Source organism: Myiozetetes cayanensis, unplaced genomic scaffold, assembly GCF_022539395.1.
Source record: "Myiozetetes cayanensis isolate MyiCay16 unplaced genomic scaffold, myiCay2020 scf4, whole genome shotgun sequence".
NCBI classification, from domain to species: Eukaryota; Metazoa; Chordata; class Aves; order Passeriformes; family Tyrannidae; genus Myiozetetes; species Myiozetetes cayanensis.
In genome coordinates, this window is record NW_026087631.1 from 65,007,314 (window position 1) to 65,032,287 (window position 24,974).

Genomic DNA, 24,974 nt, shown 5'->3' on the forward strand with positions numbered 1-24,974 from the left:
GGCTTGTTAAAATGTCTGCATTTTGATTCTACAGGCAAAGCACCCCCAAACCTGCCCCAAGGTGTACCACCCTTGTTGCATAACCAGTATATTGTGGGACCTGGAGGACTTCTGCCTGCCTACCCAGTAAGCAGTTTCATTGTTTTTGTCCTTGATTGCTTAACCCTTGGGACCCTCCAGACCTGCTACTGTCTATGCCAAGGCATTTTTGGTGGCACACGTCACCTGAAATTCTTGTTCAAAGGGCTAAAGAATATATGAAATATATTCAGTAGGGGCTTACTATTGGTAGTAAACTACAGAGCTGTTGGTACAGACCTGATCTGGCTGCTCTTGTAGCTAAACATGTATTTCTATGGTTTTCCAAGTTTTAGGCCCTTTGAATAGAATTAGGCTCATTTAGGTTTGCGTTACTGGAGTAGATTTACCACAGTAATGCTTGAAATGTTCCGTGTGTCCTATCTGCCAAGTTGAAAAATTGCACATAAGTTTTTGGTGTTTGACCAGGATCAAGGTATTTTTGGTTATCTGTTTTTTGAATCTAAAACTTTATTCTGGTAATTTTTCTATATCAGACTAAATGTGAGGGGATACCATAGGTTGCTTTGTGGTCTAGTCATCAAATCTTAAATCTTACTGCTCTCTAAAGTAATGAATACAACAAAGAGGGCTGTTGTTCTTACTCCCAAACCTGAATGCTCTAAGGAATGATGCATCTGTGAAAACCGTATTGAAAATGAGACAGTCAGACTCCCCTCAGAGGACTGCTGTCATCAGGAAACAACATCAGTGACAAGCCAATTTTAACCTTAGTTTTCTACTAGCCTTAAAATGCTACAGTCCCTGTTAACACAATGCAATTTGAAGCTGTACACCTTTAAAATAGAATGGGCCTAAGTCAAACTCTGTTCAAAGCCCCAAATTGAGCAGCATCAGAGAAAAGTGTTATAATGATCTTGTATTTTTGTCTGTCTTTAAGCAGATTTATGGTTATGATGATCTCCAGATGCTTCAATCCAGGCTGCCAATGGTAAGTAAATGACTTGGTTTATTTCATTTTAAACAAGTTGTCTTCAGTGTTGATCATTTGTGCCACATAAATTGGTTCATTTAATGCTGTTTAAGAGCTCTTTGTTATGTTCTATGTTCTGGGTTTTTAAAAGTATTTTGTTTTCTAAATTTACAGCAAGGTAATGTAAATTGATATGGAGCAACTGTCGTATCATACATTTGTCTCATCTGCAAAATCTTTAGATAGAAGTGAATGTGCTCTGTGCTTCTGAGTGGAGAAATTTCCAATTGTTGTAGCAACATTAGAACATTTTGTCAAATCTAGATGAAGTGTGAGCATGAGTGTTTTCTTTTACCAAAAGGTAAGGTTGAGCAGCAAGTACAGAAACTGGCAGACAATAAGTGTATCTGACAGTTTTTCAAGGCCCTCATGGGTGGAGATCTTTGCAAGGCAACAAGTACAGGTGAGCTGCAAAAGGGAGTGTGCTGACTTTTCTTCCTTATCTGGATGCTCAATGTAAATGGCATGTGAGACAGGCTGAGCTTGAAGATAGGTTCAAAAAGAGCCTCAGCCTAGATTGCAAAATGGTGTAGAATTTTCTTTTTAGAAAGCTAGGATAAGGGTCTTGTAGAGAAAGTTTGATAGTATGTAGCTGAGAACAGTTACGTGATTAAGTGATGCAGTGTATCTGTAGAGGCACAAGTGGAGCAACAAGCAGTGATCTAGAAAAGAGGTATCACTGGATAAGTACCATAATTTAAAATCCAAATCAGTATACCAGGTCTTTCATGTAGAGTTAGGGGCAGCCAGAGTCAGATAGTTAAAGGTGACTACAGTGGTGACCCAGACAAAGCCCTGTCCAGCTGCAGACCTTAAAAAAAGAAACCCTGCTCCTACCACAGGAGACACTCCTGCAAAACTTCCCCAACGTGAGTTGTAAAATGGCTTGTGTTGGAAGGGACCACAGAGGTAATCTAACTCCAAGCCTCTGGCCATGGGAAGAGACACCAACTACTACAACAGATTGCTCAAAGCCTCATCTGATTCGACCTTGAAACTGTCCAGGGATGGGAGATCCATAATTTCTCTGGGTAACCTGTGCCAGTGTCTCTTCACCCTCACAGTAAATAATTTCTTCCGAATACCTCATCTAAACCTACTCTCTTTTGGTTTAAAGACATTTCCCCTTGTCCTCTCACTACATGCTCTAAAGTCCATTACAAGACTCCTTCCACTGTCACTCCAGCCCTTCTTTAAAAATCTATTCTCTTTTAATCTGTCTTTCTTTTAAGCTCCCTTGAAGTTTTAAAAGGCTGCAGTAAGGTCTGCCTGGAGACTTTACATCTCCAAGCTGAAGAACCACAACTGTATAAGGCTTTCTATGTAGGAGCAGTGCTGTGTTACTCAGTTGTGCTTGTGGCCATCCTTTGGATGTGCTCCAACAGGTCCCATTGGCCTGAGGACCTAAGATCCAGTCATCAGTTGGAGGAGATGGAAAGAGTAGAGGACACGAGGACTAAAGAGATAATTGTAATATGGATGGCAGCTAAAACCAGGCATTACTTTTCAAAAGACGATGCTGCGAGATCATCCCTGTGGACGCACCAGGGAGGAGAGGGGTCAGGGGGTGTGCAGAGAGCCCTCTTTCGGTGTAGGTCTTGAGTGGAGGGGACTTCCCCACGTCCCAGAGAGCCCTTGCTGTGCTACTGAGACTAGAGGCAGTGGGAATTGTTTTCTAAGAGGTCTTTATTTGGTGTGTCAGAAATAAGTGGAAAAACAAATAAATAAATAAACAAATAAATAGATAAATAGCTAAATCCGGGGGTGTGTGCAAATAAATAGGGGAGAGGGGTTGGAGGACTTGTTGAGTTCTATGAGGCATGTGTGTTGTGCCAGGTGAGGGGAGGCGGGAGGGCAGAGGTGGGGGTGGATGGTGGGTGTCAGAGGGGCGTTGTGGGGGTGGGTGGGGCTGTGTGTCTGTGTAAAGCCGCTCCCAGACTCTTCTCTGAGAAGCTTACCAATCAATAGAAGGGCTTCCTTGGTAAATGTTGTGCAAAGCTTCCCTTCTGCCCACAAGAGTGCCCAAGTCCTTTGTAACTCTCCCTTAATTGTTTTTTGGGTTTTTTACTCTAAGTGAGGCATTCTTCGTACTCATCTTTGTATAACAATACAGTTGTTTCTTTGTACATTTTGAGAGAATTGGAAGTGGTTTATTTCTGAGGTGGGTTGAGGAGGTGGCTCTGGGTCTAAGCTCCTGAGGGCTGAATGCTTTTTGATGGAGCTTCTGCAGTCTCTTTGCTTCCCTTGTGTGGTTTGAACCTCATGGTGATGGGGGATAAGAAGTCTTCTCTGAAGTGCTGCTTTTGGACAATGAAGGAGGCAGACCCAGAGATATTTTTGTGCTGGGATTTTTTTTTGTTTGTTTTGTGCCTATTGAGGAATTTTTCCTGACCACTGTCTCATTGTGCTCTGAGGAGGATAAGGTCCTTTACAAACAATTCCATTTTTCCAATTTCCAGTGTTTACCTGGTGAAAAAAGTGTATGTCTTATGCCCTCATACTACTGGAATTTACCAGTTTTTTATCTTTTTTTTTTTTTTTTTGAATCACTGATTCAATTTTTTGAATTGTTTTTTAATGGTCTAATTTCTCTGGATATCCCAATTGCACTGTGATGCCGAGAGGAGGTGATATGAGAGGAGGCTTCTGATGGCCTTGTCCACAGATGTACGCTCTTAGATGTATCTGCAGGAACGGACATCAGTCAACCTCCCCGATCCCCTTTCTGGTGTTGTGTCACCTTCATGTTAAAAACTAACACTAATGCATTTATTCCTTCATGTTTGAATTGCCTGTATTCCAGCTTCTGTCATTACCTCTCCTGCTGTTTTGATGTCTGAGGAGGTTTTAGTTCTTTCAGCCACCTCAGAGAAGACAGAAACAGTGAGGTGCCCATGCTTGGCATCACAGGGTGCTCCAAGGGTGTGGCATTAGTAGGAGATGCATTGTGGGCTTTCAGGAGCGCAGTGGGTCCCTGCAAGTGGCCTGCGATCCGTAGCCTTTGACCTGGGCAGGAGGCATTGGGATCATTGAGGCAGGATGCAGGAGGGAGACTCGTCCTTGCCTGCCTAAAAGACCATGTCTTTTGCTGTCGGGTATGAACATGACGACCACAGGTTGGCTTTTTCCTTGTGTTTTTACAAAAAGTCTTTATTTCCAACCAAGGAGTGAATAAATAAGTTAATGGCTAGCCAAATAAATAAATAATAATTAAATCAATTAAATAAATAAAGCCCAGTTCTGTGATAAATAGTGATTGGCATGGATATCCCCCAAAGTGTCCATGGTCCCGTACCCCATCATCGGATGCGGTTGCAGTCTGGATGGACTTGAAATTCCATGGATAGTCAGTAGCGTGCCTATGCCCAGTGCCTCCCAGCTGTCGATTAGTGTGCAGCAGAGAAAGTTCCTCCCCCTTCCTTTGCAGTGGCCATGGTTTGGGTGTGTGGGCTGTGCCACAGCCTGGCCCCAGTGTCGCCACGGTCATAGCCATTTGCCTGTCAGCTCAGCATTGTGGCTGGAGGTGGCGTGAGCGGAGCCGAGCGATCCCATCCTGGGCTGCTGCTGCTGCCATCTCTCCATCTGTGGGCACTGGCGCTGTCTGGGGATGGGTGTTGGCTGTCGGTGGGTTTAGTGAGGTCCCCAGCACCTTGATGCTTCATTCGGCGTAGGAGCACGTCGAGGTGTTGGAAGCAGGTGAGAGCTTCGAGGCGGACGTGCTCCCAGGCGCAGGCGCTGTGGTTGTGGGCGTGGAGGAAGAGGTGGATGTCGCTGAAGTACTTGTTGATGGTGGTGAGGGGGTTGCGGGGTCCTTTGAAGAGACGTGCGCTGTCGGGGCGGCAGCGCTGGAGGCGGTGGATGTAGTGGTGGAGCTGGTTGAGGAGGCGTTGGTGTGGCTGGGTGTGCCAGTGCTGGGAGGTGCTGTTGGTGCTGAGGGTGTGGAAGAGGTGGTGGAGGATGCGGAGGGCGGCGGCGGCGGCTTGCTGCGGGTTGAGGTTGGTGTGGCGGAGGGTGTCTGGGAAGAAGGGCTGGTTGTGGAGTTGACAGGTGTGTGTGGAGTTGGGAGCCATGTCGTGGAGGAGCTGGAGTTGTTGCCAGGGGAAGGTGTGGTGGTGGGTCCAGAGGTGTTGGCAGGCGAGGGCGGCGGTGAGAGGCGTGAGCAGGAGCAGAAGTGTCGGGGCGCCGTGGCCCAGGCGGGGCCGTGGGGTTGTGAGCGCAGCCATGGAGTGCGTGTGGGTGCTGTTGGCAGGAGGCTGGTGAGGCTTGGTGGTGGTGGTGGTGGTGGTTGGTGTGCTTGGTGTGTCGCCGGGTGTGCTGCTTTATGCGTGGCGTTGTGTTTCCCTTCATCGCTTTCTGATTGCAGCGAGTTTCCGTCCGTGGTTTCCAGTTGGGGCTGTCGGGTGTGTTGGTGTGGGGGAAGTGGTTTGTTGTGGTGGGGGTGGTTGTGGAGGGCAGTGGTTGGTGGTGTGGTGGGGGAGGTTGTGTGTGGTGGGTGAGCGGGGGATGCGAAAGCGCTGGGGCAGAGCCTTTGGGGTGAGCTGTGTCAGGGGGGGTGCTTGGAGTTCCGTGTCAGCTGCAGGGCAGCTGCGGGGCCGGTCTTGCACAGCCGGTGTTTTTTGCCTGTGCCGTGCCCTTGTGGTGGCTGTGGTTGGTTTTCCTTTCCCTTTGTGGTTCTGGTTTGTTTTCCTGTTGGGCACTGTTTTCCTTTCGTGTTGGGCAGGGATGTGCGGTGATGTCAGTGGTTGGAGCCTGGAGCTCCCCGTGCTGCAGTGAGGGCCTGTGGGAAGCAAGGGGAAGAGTTTTCTGTGGGTGTTGGTGCTGGAGCCCTGGATGAGTTCTGGGATGGAGGTTTCCCCGGTGCCATGTTTGAAATGTGTGTGAAGGGGAAAAGGAGGCAGGAGGAAGGCTTGTGTTAGAAGGGAAGAGCTTTGCTGCTGCTTTTCACTGCGGTTTTGATCGGTGTCTGGGGTGCCGCGTGTGTATTCTTGGAGTGGAGGTGTGGTTGTTTTTTGTCTGCCTCTGTGGTTGAGGTGGCTGGAGTGGGAAGCGAGAAGCAGCACCCCAAGGAGGGGTGTTGCGTTTTAGCCTGTGCAGATGGCTGAGGTGGAGCAGCTCAGGGCTGTCCCCAGAGGGCTCACCTGGAGTAGTGTGTCCAGTTTGGGCTCCTCATTCGAGAAGAGGTGTGGAGCTGCTGGAGCAGATGCGGCATAGGGCTGAGAAGATGGTGAGGGGATGAGATCAGTTGCCTTGTGTGGAAAGCTGAGGGAGGGAGGTGGTCCCGTTGAGCCTGGAGCAGAGAAGACTTTCCTACAGGCTTGGATGGCTTTAGGCAAACTCAGGTAGTGTGGGGAACACCTGAGAGGAGGTGGAGACGTGCTCATGTCTGCATGTGTAGGATACCGTTGGCATCAGAGAGCTGTGGTGGTCTGGCTCGCGTGTGTGGAGCATTGGAATGGATGGTTGTACCCTTTTGGAGAGGAGGTGTGTAGGTGTCCATTTGTGTGACCATGTGGAGAGCATTGAGTTTCCCTCCGTGGTTTCCAGTTGGGGCTGGTGGGTGTGTTGGTGTGGGGGAAGTGGTTTGTTGTGGTGGGGGTGGTTGTGGAGGGCAGTGGTGTTGTTGTGCTTGTGCGTGGAGGCATTTATGGCGGTCTTCTGTCTGTGGGGTTTGAAACCATCTAGTTTGTGACACTTGGTTCTGTTGTGATGATGTTGTGGTCTTTTTGTGGTTTTTCCTTTCTCTCTGGGGACAGCTCTTACTCCTCTTGTGTTTTGGTGAATTTCCCTTGTTGCCTGTATCAGGACTCTCTGCTGAACTTGTCTTAAAGCAGCTCGGACTTTACCCTTCCTGCCAGGGTTGTTGGCGATGGAGGACAGGGAAATCACCCAGTTTCTAGTTTTGAGGAATCCTTAAACCACTCTCATCCAAGAGTTCCAAAGTTAAGCATTCTGAGAGTTTTTAAAATAGTGTTTGCTCACTGAGATTTGCACTGTTGCAGATATGCAACGTTCCTGAGGCAGAACCCAGGAAGCTTTCGGTAACTGATACGTTACCTGGAGCTGCTGAGCTTTTGAACTCTCCTTGCAATAAATGCTTTCCAGTCAATCATTTTATACTTTAAAATCCTATTTACCCATTCTAATTACAGGGATTTCCTTCACTGTCCTTCTCTTAGCATGCGTGGAGATTCCTCCCTTGATTGGGAATGCCCCTCTAGGTTATTTCTTGAGACTGAGGAAAAGGATTTGCCCATGGTCATTGGATGAGTTACGTCGTTCTCTAGTTATTATTAAGACAACGTTGAAAGGATTGATTTGGTCAACAGTGCACTAGACAATTAATTACAACTACCTGTAATGTGTAATAGATAATTCTGATTAACATTCTTTAGTCCAATTATTATCATTTTTAATTTTAATCATTTATATTTTTTCTTTGAGGAACATTATTCCTATATGAATATGTCCCTAATCCCGTGGGACAAAGTCATATAAAGGTTCACTTACACCTGTGGAATTCTTCATTGGCCAAGTCTGAGACTAGGATTGAATAAAGCTTTTCCCAGACTCTTCTCTGAGAAGGAATTTAGAAATCAAGGTGGTCCTTTCTGAAGCTTACCAGTCAATAGAAGGGCTTCCTTGGTAAATGTTGTGCAAAGCTTCCCTTCTGCCCACAAGAGTGCCCAAGTCCTTTGTAACTCTCCCTTAATTGTTTTTTGGGTTTTTTACTCTAAGTGAGGCATTCTTCGTACTCATCTTTGTATAACAATACAGTTGTTTCTTTGTACATTTTGAGAGAATTGGAAATGGTTTATTTCTGAGGTGGGTTGAGGAGGTGGCTCTGGGTCTAAGCAGCTTAGGACTGGATGCTTTTTGATGGAGCTTCTGCAGTCTCTTTGCTTCCCTTGTGTGGTTTGAACCTCATGGTGATGGGGGATAAGAAGTCTTCTCTGAAGTGCTGCTTTTGGACAATGAAGGAGGCAGACCCAGAGATATTTTTGTGCTGGGATTTTTTTGTTCTTGTTTTGTGCCTATTGAGGAATTTTTCCTGACCACTGTCTCATTGTTCTCTGAGGAGGATAAGGTCCTTTACAAACAATTCCATTTTTCCAATTTCCAGTGTTTACCTGGTGAAAAAAGTGTATGTCTTATGCCCTCATGCTACTGGGAGTTCCCAGTTTTTTATCTTTTTTTTTTTTGAATCACTGATGATTCCTAATTTCCTTTCCATTTTTTGAATTGTTTTTTAATGGTCTAATTTCTCTGGATATCCCAATTGCATTGTGATGCCGAGAGGAGGTGATATGAGAGGAGGCTTCTGATGGCCTTGTCCACAGATGTACGCTCTTAGATGTATCTGCAGGAACGGACATCAGTCAACCTCCCCGATCCCCTTTCTGGTGTTGTGTCACCTTCATGTTAAAAACTAACACTAATGCATTTATTCCTTCATGTTTGAATTGCCTGTATTCCAGCTTCTGTCATTACCTCTCCTGCTGTTTTGATGTCTGAGGAGGTTTTAGTTCTTTCAGCCACCTCAGAGAAGACAGAAACAGTGAGGTGCCCATGCTTGGCATCACAGGGTGCTCCAAGGGTGTGGCATTAGTAGGAGATGCATTGTGGGCTTTCAGGAGCGCAGTGGGTCCCTGCAAGTGGCCTGCGATCCGTAGCCTTTGACCTGGGCAGGAGGCATTGGGATCATTGAGGCAGGATGCAGGAGGGAGACTCGTCCTTGCCTGCCTAAAAGACCATGTCTTTTGCTGTCGGGTGTGAACATGACGACCACAGGTTGGCTTTTTCCTTGTGTTTTTACAAAAAGTCTTTATTTCCAACCAAGGAGTGAATAAATAAGTTAATGGCTAGCCAAATAAATAAATAGTAATTAAATCAATGAAATAAATAAAGCCCGGTTCTGTGATAAATAGTGATTGGCATGGATATCCCCCAAAGTGTCCATGGTCCCGTACCCCCTCATCGGTTGAGGTTGCAGTCTGGATGGACTTGAAATTCCATGGATAGTCAGTAGCGTGCCTATGCCCAGTGCCTCCCAGCTGTCCATTAGTGTGCAGCAGAGAAAGTTCCTCCCCCTTCCTTTGCAGTGGCCATGGTTTGGGTGTGTGGGCTGTGCCACAGCCTGGCCCCAGTGTCGCCACGGTCATACCCATTTCCCTGTCAGCTCAGCGTTGTGGCTGGAGGTGGCGTGAGCGGAGCCGAGCGATCCCATCCTGGGCTGCTGCTGCTGCCATCTCTCCATCTGTGGGCACTGGCGCTGTCTGGGGATGGGTGTTGGCTGTCGGTGGGTTTAGTGAGGTCCCCAGCACCTTGATGCTTCATTCGGCGTAGGAGCACGTCGAGGTGTTGGAAGCAGGTGCGAGCTTCGAGGCGGACGTGCTCCCAGGCGCAGGCGCTGTGGTTGTGGGCGTGGAGGAAGAGGTGGATGTCGCTGAAGTACTTGTTGATGGTGGTGAGGGGGTTGCGGGGTCCTTTGAAGAGGCGTGCGCTGTCGGGCGGCAGCGCTGGAGGCGGTGGATGTAGTGGTGGAGCTGGTTGAGGAGGCGTTGGCGTGGCTGGGTGTGCCAGTGCTGGGAGGTGCTGTTGGTGCTGAGGGTGTGGAAGAGGTGGTGGAGGATGCGGAGGGCGGCGGCGGCGGCTTGCTGCGGGTTGAGGTTGGTGTCGGGGAGGGTGTCGGGGAAGAAGGGCTGGTTGTGGAGTTGACAGGTGTGTGTGGAGTTGGGAGCCATGTCGTGGAGGAGCTGGAGTTGTTGCCAGGGGAAGGTGTGGTGGTGGGTCCAGAGGTGTTGGCAGGCGAGGGCGGCGGTGAGAGGCGTGAGCAGGAGCAGAAGTGTCGGGGCGCCGTGGCCCAGGCGGGGCCGTGGGGTTGTGAGCGCAGCCATGGAGTGCGTGTGGGTGCTGTTGGCAGGAGGCTGGTGAGGCTTGGTGGTGGTGGTGGTGGTGGTTGGTGTGCTTGTTGTGTCGCCGGGTGTGCGGCTTTATGCGTGGCGTTGTGTTTCCCTTCATCGCTTTCTGATTGCAGCGAGTTTCCATCCGTGGTTTCCAGTTGGGGCTGTCGGGTGTGTTGGTGTGGGGGAAGTGGTTTGTTGTGGTGGGGGTGGTTGTGGAGGGCAGTGGTGGTGGTGTGGTGGGGGAGGTTGTGAGTAGCGGGTGAGCGGGGATGCGAAAGCGCTGGGGCAGAGCCTTTGGGGTGAGCTGTGTTGGGGAGGGGTGCTTGGGGTTCCGTGTCAGCTGCAGGGCAGCTGCGGGGCCTGTGTTTTGCAGCCGGTGTTTTTTTGCCTGTACAGTGCCCTTGTGGTGGCTGTGGTTGGTTTTCCTTTCCCTTTGTGGTTCTGGTTTGTTTTCCTGTTGGGCACTGTTTTCCTTTCGTGTTGGGCAGGGATGTGCGGTGATGTCAGTGGTTGGAGCCTGGGGCTCCCTGTGCTGCAGTGAGGGCTTGTGGGAAGCAAGGGGAAGAGTTTTCTGTGGGTGTTGGTGCTGGAGCCCTGGATGAGTTCTGGGATGGAGGTGTCCCCGGTGCCATGTTTGAAATGTGTGTGAAGGGGAAAAGGAGGCAGGAGGAAGGCTTGTGTTAGAAGGGAAGAGCTTTGCTGCTGCTTTTCACTGCAGTTTTGATCGGTGTCTGGGGCGCCGCGAGTGTGTTCTTGGAGTGGAGGTGTGGTTGTTTTTTGTCTGCCTCTGTGGTTGAGGTGGCTGGAGTGGGAAGCGAGAAGCAGCACCCCAAGGAGGTGTGTTGCATTTTAGCCTGTGCAGATGGGTGAGGTGGAGCAGCTCAGGGCTGTCCCCAGAGGGCTCACCTGGAGTAGTGTGTGCAGTTTGGGCTCCTCATTCGAGAAGAGGTGTGGAGCTGCTGGAGGAGATGCAGCACAGGGCTGAGAAGATCCTGAGGGGATGAGGTCAGTTGTGTTGCGTGCAAAGCTGAGGGAGGGAGGTGGTCCCGTTGAGCCTGGAGCAGAGAAGACTTTCCTACAGGCTTGGATGGCTTTAGGCAAACTCAGGTAGTGTGGGGAACACCTGAGAGGAGGTGGAGACGTGGTCATGTCTGCATGTGTAGGATACCATTGGCATCAATCAGAGAGCTGTGGTGGTCTGGCTCGCGTATGTGGAGCATTGGAATGGATGGTTGTACCCTTTTGGAGAGGAGGTGTGTAGGTGTCCATGTGTGTGACCATGTGGAGAGCATGGAAATGTGCTTGGGGAAGGACGAGGAGACGTCAGAGAGCTTGTGGATGAGGATTGAAGGGAAGGCAGGGTGAGGGTTTGGGGGCATTGGGTGTGTGCTGCAGGTCAGTGGAGCGGGAGGATGGTGTGGGTGAAGCCCTCTCTAGGCAGAGCTGGTCCTGCTGGAGGAACTGTTGTGGACTGTGATGCTCCAGGGCTGCCCTGGCCGCTGTGAGCATGAAATGGGACCCATGGGACCAGATGAGATCCATCCTCGGGTGATTAGGGAGCTGGCAGAAGAGCTTGTCAAGCCACTCTCCATCATTTACCAACAGTCCTGTCTCTCTGGGGAGGTCCCAGATGATTGGAAGATTTCAAATGTCAAACCCATCTTTAAAAAGAGCTGGAAGGAGGAGCCGGGAAACTCCAGGCCTGTCGACCTGGCCTCAGTGCCTGGCAAGGTTATGGAGCAGATCATCCTGAGTGCAATCACACAGCACTTACAGGATGGACAAGGGATCAGAGCCAGGCAGCACGGGTTTAGGAGGGGCAGGTCCTGTCTGACCAACCTGATCTCCTTTTATGATCAGGTGACCCACCTGGTGGATGAGGGGAAGGCTGTGGATGTGTCTATGTGGACTTCAGCAAAGCCTTTGACAGTGTCTCCCATAATATACTCCTGGAAAAGCTGCAATCCACAGCTTGGACAGGGACACTCTGTGCTGGGTTATGAACTGGCTGGAGGGCCGGGCCCAGAGAGTGCTGGTGAACGGGGCTGATCCAGCTGGCAGCCGGTCACCAGTGGTGTCCCCCAGGGATCAGTGCTGAGCCCAGTCCTGTTTAACATCTTTATGGATGATTTAGCTGAGGGGATTGAGTCCACCATTAGCAAATTTGCAGACAACACCAAGTTGGGAGGGAGTGTCGACCTGCAGGAGGGCAGGAGGGCTCAGCAGAGGGATGTGGGTAGGCTGAAAAGTTGGGCTGATTCCAGTGGGATGAAGTTCAACAAGGCCAAGTTCTTAGTCCTGCACTTTGGCCCCAATACCCCCTGCAGCGCTACAGGCTGGGCACAGAGTGGCTGGAGAGCAGCCAGGTGGAAAGGGACCTGAGGGTGCTGATTGACAGGAAGCTGAAGATGAGCCAGCAGTGTGCCCAGGTGGGCAAGAAGGCCAATGGCATCCTGGCCTGCATGAAGAACAGTGTGACCAGCAGGAGCAGGGAAGTGATCCTTCCCCTGTACTCAGCACTGGGGAGGCCACACCTGGGGTATTGTGTTCAGTTCTGGGCCCCTCAGTTCAGGAAGGACCTTGAAGTTTTGGAGCAGGTCCGGAGAAGAGCAACCAGGCTGTTGAAGGGACTTGAGCACAAGTCCTATGAGGAGAGACTGAGGGAGCCTGAGTTGTTTAGTCTGGAGAAGAGGAGGCTCAGGGGTGACCTTATCACTCTCTACTCCTCCCTGAGAGGAGGTTGTAGCCAGGTGGGGATCAGTCTCTTCTCCCAGGCAATCAGCAATAGGACAAGAGGGCATGGGCCTAAGCTGTGCCAGGGGAGGTTTAGGTTGGATATTAGAAAGAAGTTCTTTAGCGAGAGAGAGATCAGGCATTGGAATGGCCTGCCCAGAGAGGTGGTGGATTAACCGTGCCTGGAGGTTTTTAAGATGAGGCTGGCTGTGGCACTGAGTGCCATGATCTGGTAATGACAGTGGGGTTGGATCAAGGGTTGGACTTGATGACCTTGGAGGTCTCTTCCCACCCAGTTAATTCTATGATTCAGTGGTGGAGTTGGAGATGGTCAGGGCAGTGAGGAGGACACATGGAAGTGTCAGTGGCTTGGAGCTGATGGGAGCAGAGTTGGACCTCTTCAAGGACCTTGTTGGTAGAATGCCACGGGGAGAGCCCTGGAGGGCAGAGCAGTCCATGTACTCTGGCTGAATCTTTGGCGTGACGTATCCCGATGCGGAGGAAACGGCCCGGAGATGTTGCGGGATGGCAGAGAAGGTGCTGAGCAAAGTGGGAGCAGAAAGAGAAAGCTTTCTGGAAGTGGAAAAGGAGGAAGGGGGCCTGTGAGGAATAGAGGGGAATTGCGGTAGAAGGTGGGGACAAGGGTAGGGAAGCCAAGGCCCATTTTGAATGGAGCCTGTGCAGAGATATCAGGAAAGGCTTGGATGGATCTGTTGGGAGGAAAGGAAGGATTCGGGCTAATATGAGCCCTGTGCAGAAGGAAAGGGGAGACCTGGCTCTCCTGGGCAAGGAGAAGGCAGAGGTTCTCAATGAGTTTTGTGCCTCAGTCTTTGAGAGCAAGTGCTCCAGGCGTGGTGGCAGAATGGAGAGGAAATGGAGGAGGAGGGAGAATGGAGACACCAAGCTGACTTCAGGAGAGGATGAGGTTTGAGACTGTGTCAGGAAGCAAATGTGCTTAAGTTGATGGAAGCTGATGAGATTGATGCCCAGGTGGCGAGGGAGCTGTTGGGGAAGTTGCTAAGCCCCTGTCCATCATTTTGGAAAAGGGGTGGCCCTCAGGTGAAGTGCCCAATGGGTGGCCAAAAGGAAATACAAACTGCATTTTTCACAAGGGGAGAGCAGAAGTGGATGGGGAACTACAGACCAGTATCACCTGTGTGCCAGGCAAAATGTTGGAGGTGATGGTCCTGGAAAGTGCAGTAAGGCCCATGGAAAAGAAGGAGGCGATTGGGAACAGCCCATCTGGCTTTGCAAAGGGGAAATGCTGAGAAATTGGTGGACCTTCTGTGAGGGGGTCCAGCATTGTTGGATGGGGGCAGAGCAGTGAGATGGTTTGCGTGGACTTCGGGGAAGCATTTGACAGTGTCCCTGAGGGGGACATGGTCGTCTCTGAAGTTGGAGGGCCGTGGATTGGCTGGATGGAGCAGTGGGTGGGTGAAGGAGCGGCCAGCTGGGCCAGGCCGAGAGTTGTGGTGAAGGGCTCCTTGCGGGTGTGGAGAGCAGTGAGGAGCGGTGTGCAGCGTGCAGTTGACTGAGCTCCAGAGGAGGGTTCGTTGTGCTGCTGTGGAGTGTCCCTGGGTGGAGGAGATATTCGGGATGTGTTTGGCCGCAATGCTTGGCAGCCTTCCCTCATTTGTGATTTTGTGATTCTGTGGTGTGGGCAAGCCACTGGCATTGTTTTTCGAAAGAGGTGGCTGCAGGATCGTCCTTGTGGAGGCACCAGGGAGTAGAGGGGTCAGGGGATGTGCAAAGAACTCTGTTTGGGTCAGACCTCAGTGAAGGTGTTGAGTGGAGGGGACTTCCCCACGTCCCAGAGGGTGTTTTCTGTGTTGCTGAGACAAGAGGCAGTGGGAATTGTTTTGTAAGAGGTCTTTATTTGGTGTGTCATAAATAAGTGGATAAATAAATAGATAAATAGCTAAATCCGGATGTTTGTGGAAATAAATAGGGGAGAGAGATTGGAGGATGTGGCAGGTGAGGGGAGGTGGGAGGGCAGAGGTGGGTGTGGGTGGTGGGTGTCAGAGGGGCGTTGTGGGGGTGGGTGGGGCTGTGTGTGTGTGTTTGGGCTGGCGGCGCATGGCGCGGGTGAGGTTGTGGAGGTGGTGGAAAGAGGGGCGAGCTTCGAGGCGGACGTGTTCCCAGGCGCAGGCGCTGTGGTTGTGGGCGTGGAGGAAGAGGTGGATGTCACTGAAGTACTTGTTGATGGTGGTGAGGGGGTTGCGGGGTCCTTTGAAGAGGCGTGCGCTGTCGGGGCGGCAGCGCTGGAGGCGGTGGATGTAGTGGTGGAGCTGGTTGAGGAGGCGTTGGCGTGGCTGGGTGTGCCAGTGCTGGGAGGTGCTGTTGGTGCTGAGGGTGTGGAAGAGGTGGTGGAGGATGCGGAGGGCGGCGGCGGCGGCTTGCTGCGGGTTGAGGTTGGTGTGGCGGAGGGTGTCGGGGAAGAAGGGCTGGTTGTGGAGTTGACAGGTGTGTGTGGAGTTGGGAGCCATGTCGTGGAGGAGCTGGAGTTGTTGCCAGGGGAAGGTGTGGTGGTGGGTCCAGAGGTGTTGGCAGGTGAGGGCAGCGGTGAGAGGCGTGAGCAGGAGCAGAAGTGTCGGGGCGCCGTGGCCCAGGCGGGGCCGTGGGGTTGTGAGCGCAGCCATGGAGTGCGTGTGGGTGCTGTTGGCAGGAGGCTGGTGAGGCTTTGGTGGTGGTGGTGGTGGTGGTTGGTGTGCTTGGTGTGTCGCCGGGTGTGCGGCTTTATGCGTGGCGTTGTGTTTCCCTTCATCGCTTTCTGATTGCAGCTTGCGGGTGTGTTGGTGTGGGGGAAGTGGTTTGTTGTGGTGGGGGTGGTTGTGGAGGGCAGTGGTGTTGTTGTGCTTGTACGTGGAGGCATTTATGGCGTTCTTCTGTCTGTGGGGTTTGAAACCATCTAGTTTGTGACACTTGGTTCTGTTGTGATGATGCTGTGTTCTTCTTGTGGTTTTTTCCTTTCTCTCTGGGGACAGCTCTTACTCCTCTTGTGTTTTGGTGAATTTCCCTTGTTGCCTGTGTCAGGACTCTCTGCTTAACTTGTCTTAAAGCAGCTCGGACTTCACCCTTCCTGCCAGGGTTGTTGGCGATGGAGGACAGGGAAATCACCCAGTTTCTAGTTTTGAGGAATCCTTAAACCACTCTCATGCAAGAGTTCCAAAGTTAAGCATTCTGAGAGATTTTGAAATAGTGTTTGCTCACTGAGATTTGCACTGTTGCAGATATGCAACGTTCCTGAGGCAGAACCCAGGAAGCTTTCGGTAACTGATAAGTTACCTGGAGCTGCTGAGCTTTTTGAACTCTCCTTGCAATAAATGCTTTCCAATCAATCATTTTATACTTTAAAATCCTATTTGCCCATTTTAATTACAGGGATTTCCTTCACTGTCCTTCTCTTAGCATGCGTGGAGATTCCTCCTTTGATTGGGAATGCCCCTCTATGTTATTCCTTTAGACTGAGGAAAAGGATTTGCCCATGGTCATTGGATGAGTTACATCATTCTCTAGTTATTATGAAGACAGCTTTGAAAGGATTGATTTGGTCAACAGTGCCCTAGACAAGTAATTACAAGTACCTGTGATGTGTAATAGATAATTCTGATTAACGTTCTTTAGTCCAATCATTCTCAGTCTTAATTTAAAACATTTTTTTCTTTGAGGAACATTATTCCTATATGAATATGTCCCTAATCCCGTGGGACAAAGTCATATAAAGGCTCACTTAAACCTGTGTAATTCTTCATTGACCAAGTCTGAGACTAGGATTGCATAAAGCTTTTCCCAGACTCTTCTCTGAGAAGGAATTTAGAAATCAAGGTGGTCCTTTCTGAAGCTTACCAGTCAATAGAAGGGCTTCCTTGGCAAATGTTGTGCAAAGCTTCCCTTCTGCCTACAACAGTGGCCAAGTCCTTTGTAACTCTCCCTTAATTGTTTTTTGGGTTTTTTACTCTAAGTGAGGCATTCTTTGTACTCATCTTTGTATAAGAATACAATTGTTTCTTTGTACATTTTGAGAGAATTGGAAATGGTTTATTTCTGAGGTGGGTTGAGGAGGTGGCTCTGGGTCTAAGCAGCTTAGGACTGGATGCTTTTTGATGGAGCTTCTGCAGTCTCTTTGCTTCCCTTGTGTGTTTTGAACCTCATGGTGATGGGGGATAAGGAGTCTTCTCTGAAGTGCTGCTTTTGGACAATGAAGGAGGCAGACCCAGAGATATTTTTGTGCTGGGATTTTTTTGTTCTTGTTTTGTGCCTATTGAGGAATTTTTCCTGACCACTGTCTCATTGTTCTCTGAGGAGGATAAGGTCCTTTACAAACAATTCCATTATTCCAATTTCCAGTGTTTACCTGGTGAAAATATGTGGATGTCTTATGCCCTCATGCTACTGGGAGTTCTCAGTTTTTCTCTCTTTTTTTTTTTGAATCACTGATGATTCCTAATTTCCTTTCCATTTTTTGAATTGTTTTTTAATGGTCTGATTTCTCTGGATATCCCAATTGCACTGTGATGCCGAGAGGAGGTGGTATGAGAGGAGGCTTCTGATGGCCTTGTCCACAGATGTACGCTCTTAGATGTATCTGCAGGAACGGACATCAGTCAACCTCCCCGATCCCCTTTCTGGTGTTGTGTCACCTTCACGTTAAAAACTAACACTAATGCATTTATTCCTTCATGTTTGAATTGCCTGTATTCCAGCTTCTGTCATTACCTCTCCTGCTGTTTTGATGTCTGAGGAGGTTTTAGTTCTTTCAGCCACCTCAGAGAAGACAGAAACAGTGAGGTGCCCATGCTTGGCATCACAGGGTGCTCCAAGGGTGTGGCATTAGTAGGAGATGCATTGTGGGCTTTCAGGAGCGCAGTGGGTCCCTGCAAGTGGCCTGCGATCCGTAGCCTTTGACCTGGGCAGGAGGCATTGGGATCAGTGAGGCAGGATGCAGGAGGGAGACTCGTCCTTGCCTGCCTAAAAGACCATGTCTTTTGCTGTCGGGTATGAACATGACGACCACAGGTTGGCTTTTTCCTTGTGTTTTTACAAAAAGTCTTTATTTCCAACCAAGGAGTGAATAAATAAGTTAATGGCTAGCCAAATAAATAAATAGTAATTAAATCAATTAAATAAATAAAGCCCAGTTCTGTGATAAATAGTGATTGGCATGGATATCCCCCAAAGTGTCCATGGTCCCGTACCCCCTCATCGGTTGAGGTTGCAGTCTGGATGGACTTGAAATTCCATGGATAGTCAGTAGCGTGCCTATGCCCAGTGCCTCCCAGCTGTCGATTAGTGTGCAGCACAGAAAGTTCCTCCCCCTTCCTTTGCAGTGGCCATGGTTTGGGTGTGTGGGCTGTGCCACAGCCTGGCCCCAGTGTCACCACGGTCATAGCCATTTGCCTGTCAGCTCAGCGTTGTGGCTGGAGGTGGCGTGAGTGGAGCCGAGCGATCCCATCCTGGGCTGCTGCTGCTGCCATCTCTCCATCTGTGGGCACTGGCGCTGTCTGGGGATGGGTGTTGGCTGTCGGTGGGTTTAGTGAGGTCCCCAGCACCTTGATGCTTCATTCGGCGTAGGAGCACGTCGAGGTGTTGGAAGCAGGTGAGAGCTTCGAGGCGGACGTGCTCCCAGGCGCAGGCGCTGTGGTTGTGGGCGTGGAGGAAGAGGTGGATGTCGCTGAAGTACTTGTTGATGGTGGTGAGGGGGTTGCGGGGTCCTTTGAAGAGGCGTGCGCTGTCGGGGCGGCAGCGCTGGAGGCGGTGGATGTAGTGGTGGAGCTGGTTGAGGAGGCGTTGGCGTGGCTGGGTGTGCCAGTGCTGGGAGGTGCTGTTGGTGCTGAGGGTGTGGAAGAGGTGGTGGAGGATGCGGAGGGCGGCGGCGGCGGCTTGCTGCGGGTTGAGGTTGGTGTGGCGGAGGGTGTCTGGGAAGAAGGGCTGGTTGTGGAGTTGACAGGTGTGTGTGGAGTTGGGAGCCATGTCGTGGAGGAGCTGGAGTTGTTGCCAGGGGAAGGTGTCGTGGTGGGTCCAGAGGTGTTGGCGGGTGAGGGCGGCGGTGAGAGGCGTGAGCAGGAGCAGAAGTGTCGGGGCGCCGTGGCCCAGGCGGGGCCGTGGGGTTGTGAGCGCAGCCATGGAGTGCGTGTGGGTGCTGTTGGCAGGAGGCTGGTGAGGCTTGGTGGTGGTGGTGGTGGTGGTTGGTGTGCTTGGTGTGTCGCCGGGTGTGCGGCTTTATGCGTGGCGTTGTGTTTCCCTTCATCGCTTTCTGATTGCAGCGAGTTTCCGTCCGTGGTTTCCAGTTGGGGCTGTCGGGTGTGTTGGTGTGGGGGAAGTGGTTTGTTGTGGTGGGGGTGGTTGTGGAGGGCAGTGGTTGGTGGTGTGGTGGGGGAGGTTGTGTGTGGTGGGTGAGCGGGGGATGCGAAAGTGCTGGGGCAGAGCCTTTGGGGTGAGCTGTGTTGGGGAGGGGTGCTTGGGGTTCCGTGTCAGCTGCAGGGCAGCTGCGGGGCCTGTGTTTTGCAGCCGGTGTTTTTTGCCTGTGCCGTGCCCTTGTGGTGGCTGTGGTTGGTTTTCCTTTCCCTTTGTGGTTCTGGTTTGTTTTCCTGTTGGGCACTGTTTTCCTTTCGTGTTGGGCAGGGATGTGCGGTGATGTCAGTGGTTGGAGCCTGGAGCTCCCCGTGCTGCAGTGAGGGCCTGTGGGAAGCAAGGGGAAGAGTTTTCTGTGGGTGTTGGTGCTGGAGCCCTGGATGTGTTCTGGGATGGAGGTGTCCCCAGGTGCCATGTTTGAAATGTGTGTGAAGGGGAAAGGAGGCAGGAGGAAGGCTTGTGTTAGAAGGGAAGAGCTTTGCTGCTGCTTTTCACTGTGGTTTTGATCGGTGTCTGGGGCGCCTCGAGTGTGTTCTTGGAGTGGAAGTGTGGTTGTTTTTTGTCTGCCTCTGTGGTTGAGGTGGCTGGAGTGGCAAGCGAGAAGCAGCACCCCAAGGACGGGTGTTGCATTTTAACCTGTGCAGATGGCTGAGGTGGAGCAGCTCAGGGCTGTCCCCAGAGGGCTCACCTGGAGTAGTGTGTGCAGTTTGGGCTCCTCATTCGAGAAGAGGTGTGGAGCTGCTGGAGCAGATGCGGCATAGGGCTGAGAAGATGGTGAGGGGATGAGATCAGTTGCCTTGTGTGGAAAGCTGAGGGAGGGAGGTGGTCCCGTTGAGCCTGGAGCAGAGAAGACTTTCCTACAGGCTTGGATGGCTTTAGGCAATCTCAGGTGGTGTGGGGAACACCCGAGAGGAGCTGGAGACGTGCTCATGTCTGCATGTGTAGGATACCATTGGCATCAATCAGAGAGCTGTGGTGGTCTGGCTCGCGTGTGTGGAGCATTGGAATGGATGGTTGTACCCTTTTGGAGAGGAGGTGTGTAGGTGTCCATTTGTGTGACCATGTGGAGAGCATGGAAATGTGCTTGGGGAAGGACGAGGAGCCGTCAGAGAGCTTGTGGATGAGGATTGAAGGGAAGGCAGGGTGAGGATTTGGGAGCATTGGGTGTGTGCTGCAGGCCAGCGGAGCTGGGGGATGGTGTGGATGAAGCCCTCTCTAGGCAGAACTGGTCCTGCAGGAGGAGCTGTTAGGGACTGTGATGCTCCAGGGCAGCCCTGGCCGCTGTGAGCATGAAATAGGACCCATGGGACCAGAGGTGATCCATCCTAATTTGATGAGGGAGCTGGCAGAAGAGCTTGCGAAGCCACTGTCGTGGTTTTGCCCTGGCTCAATTTACTTTTACACTTCCCGTACAATTGCCATCACTTGAGAGAAGGTTTATGCAGACAAAAAGAGACTGAATTGAAAAAAAAAAGTATGAGTTTTTTTTATTAATAAGCTAAAACTAAAGAATTATATCTACAACAATTCTACTTAAGTAAAAGGTATTATGTATTTACAGAAGATACTTCTCCCCGCACCTCCCTTTATATCAATCTAAGGAGAAGAAGCAGTCCTTTTCCATTCTTGGAATTCCAGTTCTCTTTTTCTCTTCAATAACTTTGCAGCACTCTCGTCGCAGCTGGAACTTTTTCTGTTTCTCATTCTGTGTTGGCCTCCAGGGCTGGGCCTACCCCCCTCCTTGGTTAAAACCGAAGGCTGGGGGTTACTCAGGTCCTGAAGGGTTTCCTTCCATAGGCTTGCAAGGGGACACTTGCTTACTATGGATCTTCTTCCACAGGGTTACAGGGGATAATGGTTTAAGAGTTCACCCCTGTTTCCCTATGGAGGTCCCTCCCCATGGGAGAACAGTCCTTGATTGACTTCTCGGCATGGGTCTAGTCTGGATCCCTTACTCGGATCCCAATATCCCACCTGAGCTGTCTTCTGCTCCAGCGTGGGTCCTCATGCCCCTCAGGGTCATAAATCTTCAACATCCCTACCCGAGCCGTTTTTCTGCTCCAGCATAGGTTCTCTCAGGGTCACAAATCTCCAGTACCAGCAGCATGGATCTCTCACTGAGATCCCAAGCTTATCCAAGCCGTCTCGCTCCGGCATAAGCATCATCCCCTTCAAGGGTCACAAAGTCTTCAACAGGACTTCTGTCTCATCCGAGCCACTTCTGCTCCAGCATAAGGCTTTTTCTCTTTCTGTCAAAGTCACAAATCTCTGGTACATCCACAAGCTCCTCTGTGAGCCGCATGGAGGTCTCTTCACCCCAACAAACTTTTACAAGTGGCAGGGTTTTATTTTTCAGTCTTTACCCTGCTGAAGGGAGGGAGAGCGAAAGGGAGAAAAAGCAGCTCTCCCCCCTTCGAACTTTTCTTCTTTCTCCTGCAACTGCCAACTTTGACCTTGGACGTTCTGTTATCTCATGGCTGGAATTCTTCTGAAGCGGTTTCTCGTCTAAGCAGTTCATCTTTTAAACCTTTTTTTTTCTTCACTCTCTCACAAGAGAGAAGGGAGGCTTCAGTGCTGCACCTGCCCCCCTCCCACCCCGGCCCGGCCCAGGGCTGGGGGAGGAGGAGGCCTTGGCCCACTTCAGGGCCCACCGCCACCTTTCCTACATGGCTGCTTAATTTCAACTGCGCAACCAACCTTTCTCTTCTGTTTTCTTAAAGATGTAATTAGCAAAGGCGTCACTGAACTTTTTGATTGTTTTTTTTTGTCCAGAAATCACTTGGACAAAACCATCCTAAGCCCCAGGGATGGGCTGGTGGGCAAAACCACGACATTTACCAATCATTTACTCCATCATTTACCAACAGTCCTGTCTCTCTGGGAAGGTCCCAGACGATTGGAAGATTTCGAATGTCAAGCCCATCTTTAAAAAGAGCTGGAAGGAGGAGCCGGGAAACTCCAGGCCTGTCGACCTGGCCTCAGTGCCTGGCAAGGTTATGGAGCAGATCATCCTGAGTGCAGTGACACGGCACCTACAGGATGGACAAGGGATCAGAGCCAGGCAGCACGGGTTTAGGAGGGGCAGGTCCTGTCTGACCAACCCGATCTCCTTTTATGATCAGGTGACCCGCCTGGTGGATGAAGGGAAGGCTGTGGATGTGTCTATGTGGACTTCAGCAAAGCCTTTGACAGTGTCTCCCATAATATACTCCTGGAAAAGCTGCAGCCCATGGCTTGGACAGGGGTACCCTGTGCCGGGTTAAGAACTGGCTGGAGGGCCGGGCCCAGAGAGTGCTGGTGAACGGGGCTGATCCAGCTGGCAGCCGGTCACCAGTGGTGTCCCCCAGGGATCAGTGCTGAGCCCAGTCCTGTTTAACATCTTTATGGATGATTTAGCTGAGGGGATTGAGTCCACCATTAGCAAATTTGCAGACAACACCAAGTTGGGAGGGAGTGTTGACCTGCAGGAGGGCAGGAGGGCTCAGCAGAGGGATGTGGGTAGGCTGAAAAGTTGGGCTGATTCCAGTGGGATGAAGTTCAACAAGGCCAAGTTCTTAGTCCTGCACTTTGGCCCCAATACCCCCTGCAGCGCTACAGGCTGGGCACAGAGTGGCTGGAGAGCAGCCAGGTGGAAAGGGATCTGGGGGTGCTGATTGACAGGAGGCAGAAGATGAGCCAACAGTGTGCCCAGGTGGGCAAGAAGGCCAATGGCATCCTGGCCTGCATGAAGAACAGTGTGGCCAGCAGGAGCAGGGAAGTGATCCTTCCCCTGTACTCAGCACTGGTGAGGCCACACCTGGGGTATTGTGTTCAGCTCTGAGCCCCTCAGTTCAGGAAGGATATTGAGGTACTGGAGCAACCAGGCTGGTGAAAGGACTTGAGCACAAGTCCTATGAGGAGAGGCTGAGGGAGCTGGGGTTGTTTAGTCTAGAGAAGAGAAGGCTTAGAGGTGACCTCATCACTCTTTTCAACTAACTGAAGGGAAGTTATAACCAGGTGGGGGTTGGTCTCTTCTCCCAGGCAACCAACAACAGGGCAAGGGGACATGGGCTCAAGCTCTGCCAGGGGAAGTTTAGGTTAGATGTTAGGAAGAAATTCTTTACAGAGAGGGTGATCAGGCATTGGAACGGCCTGCCCAGAGAGGTGGTGGAATCACCATCCCTGGAGGTTTTTAAAAAGAGATTGGACATGGCCCTTAGTGCCATGATATAGTAATTAGAGTTGGATCAGGGGTTGGACTTGATGATCTTGGAGGTCTTTTCCAACCCAATCTATTCTATGATTCTATGATGACCACAGGTTGGCTTTTTCCTTGTGTTTTTACAAAAAGTCTTTATTTCCAACCAAGGAGTGAATAAATAAGTTAATGGCTATCCAAATAAATAAATAATAATTAAATCAATTAAATAAATAAAGCCCGGTTCTGTGATAAATAGTGATTGGCATGGATATCCCCCAAAGTGTCCATGGTCCCGTACCCCATCATCGGTTGGATGGACTTGAAATTCCATGGATAGTCAGTAGCGTGCCTATGCCCAGTGCCTCCCAGCTGTCCATTAGTGTGCAGCACAGAAAGTTCCTCCCCCTTCCTTTGCAGTGGCCATGGTTTGGGTGTGTGGGCTGTGCCACAGCCTGGCCGCAGTGTCGCCACGGTCATAGCCATTTGCCTGTCAGCTCAGCATTGTGGCTGGAGGTGGCGTGAGCGGAGCCGAGCGATCCCATCCTGGGCTGCTGCTGCTGCCATCTCTCCATCTGTGGGCACTGGCGCTGTCTGGGGATGGGTGTTGGCTGTCGGTGGGTTTAGTGAGGTCCCCAGCACCTTGATGCTTCATTCGGCGTAGGAGCACGTCGAGGTGTTGGAAGCAGGTGAGAGCTTCGAGGCGGACGTGCTCCCAGGCGCAGGCGCTGTGGTTGTAGGCGTGGAGGAAGAGGTGGATGTCGCTGAAGTACTTGTTGATGGTGGTGAGGGGGTTGCGGGGTCCTTTGAAGAGGCGTGCGCTGTCGGGGCGGCAGCGCTGGAGGCGGTGGATGTAGTGGTGGAGCTGGTTGAGGAGGCGTTGGCGTGGCTGGGTGTGCCAGTGCTGGGAGGTGCTGTTGGTGCTGAGGGTGTGGAAGAGGTGGTGGAGGATGCGGAGGGCGGCGGCGGCGGCTTGCTGCGGGTTGAGGTTGGTGTGGCGGAGGGTGTCTGGGAAGAAGGGCTGGTTGTGGAGTTGACAGGTGTGTGTGGAGTTGGGAGCCATGTCGTGGAGGAGCTGGAGTTGTTGCCAGGGGAAGGTGTGGTGGTGGGTCCAGCAGGTGTTGGCAGGCGAGGCGGCGGTGAGAGGCGTGAGCAGGAGCAGAAGTGTCGGGCGCCGTGGCCAGGCGGGGCCGTGGGGCTGTGAGCGCAGCCATGGAGTGCGTGTGGGTGCTGTTGGCAGGAGGCTGGTGAGGCTTGGTGGTGGTGGTGGTGGTTGGTGTGCTTGGTGTGTCGCCGGGTGTGCGGCTTTATGTGTGGTGTTGTGTTTCCCTTCATCGCTTTCTGATTGCAGCGAGTTTCCGTCCGTGGTTTCCAGTTGGGGCTGTCGGGTGTGTTGGTGTGGGGAAGTGGTTTGTTGTGGTGGGGGTGGTTGTGGAGGGCAGTGGTGGTGGTGGTGGGGAGGTTGTAGTGGTGGGTGAGCGGAGGATGCAAGCTGGGGCAGAGCCTTTGGGGTGAGCTGTGTTGGGGAGGGGTGCTTGGGGTTCCGTGTCAGCTGCAGGGCAGCTGCGGGGCCTGTGTTTTGCAGCCGGTGTTTTTTGCCTGTGCCGTGCCCTTGTGGTGGCTGTGGTTGGTTTTCCTTTCCCTTTGTGGTTCTGGTTTGTTTTCCTGTTGGGCACTGTTTTCCTTTCGTGTTGGGCAGGGATGTGCGGTGATGTCAGTGGTTGGAGCCTGGGGCTCC

General features: G+C 51.4%; 3 protein-coding genes and 1 long non-coding RNA gene across 11 annotated transcripts in view; 2 read left to right on the top strand and 2 right to left on the bottom strand.

Annotated features, from left to right (window-relative positions):
- Positions 1–24,974, bottom strand: part of TPGS2 (tubulin polyglutamylase complex subunit 2) — a 698,248-nt gene that overhangs the window by 355,255 nt on the left and 318,019 nt on the right. Inside the window, exon 8 of one of the 3 annotated variants that reach the window (XR_007630487.1) lies at positions 12,434–12,509. The exons of 1 other annotated variant lie outside the window; for it this stretch is intronic. The gene's annotated coding sequence lies outside the window, so the exon portion shown is untranslated. Of the gene's footprint in view, positions 1–12,433; positions 12,510–22,756; positions 22,856–24,974 lie in introns of those variants that run through there. One more of the 3 variants, XR_007630486.1, reaches the window with a different exon arrangement.
- The window catches only part of UBAP2 (ubiquitin associated protein 2), a 152,376-nt gene that overhangs the window by 70,639 nt on the left and 56,763 nt on the right, over positions 1–24,974 (top strand). For 3 of the 5 annotated variants that reach the window (XM_050328800.1, XM_050328802.1, XM_050328804.1), the window contains 2 exons: positions 35–126; positions 980–1,030. In XM_050328800.1, the coding sequence (XP_050184757.1) occupies positions 35–126; positions 980–1,030 (143 nt within the window). The remainder of the gene's footprint in view (positions 1–34; positions 127–979; positions 1,031–24,974) is intronic. The other 2 variants (XM_050328801.1, XM_050328803.1) reach the window with 1 other exon arrangement.
- On the top strand, positions 5,663–23,323 carry LOC126647001 (uncharacterized). Of its 2 annotated transcripts, none has more exons than XR_007630491.1 (3): positions 5,663–6,068; positions 10,740–11,798; positions 22,145–23,323. It is a non-coding gene; the product is annotated as an uncharacterized LOC126647001 (long non-coding RNA). The 2 variants fall into 2 exon arrangements; XR_007630490.1 differs by having other exon boundaries at positions 5,663–5,920; positions 10,592–11,798.
- LOC126647697 (interferon-like) lies at positions 23,730–24,450 on the bottom strand. Its single transcript, XM_050330220.1, is given in 2 exon segments — positions 23,730–24,408; positions 24,410–24,450. Coding segments are annotated over 2 exon segments (720 nt in total).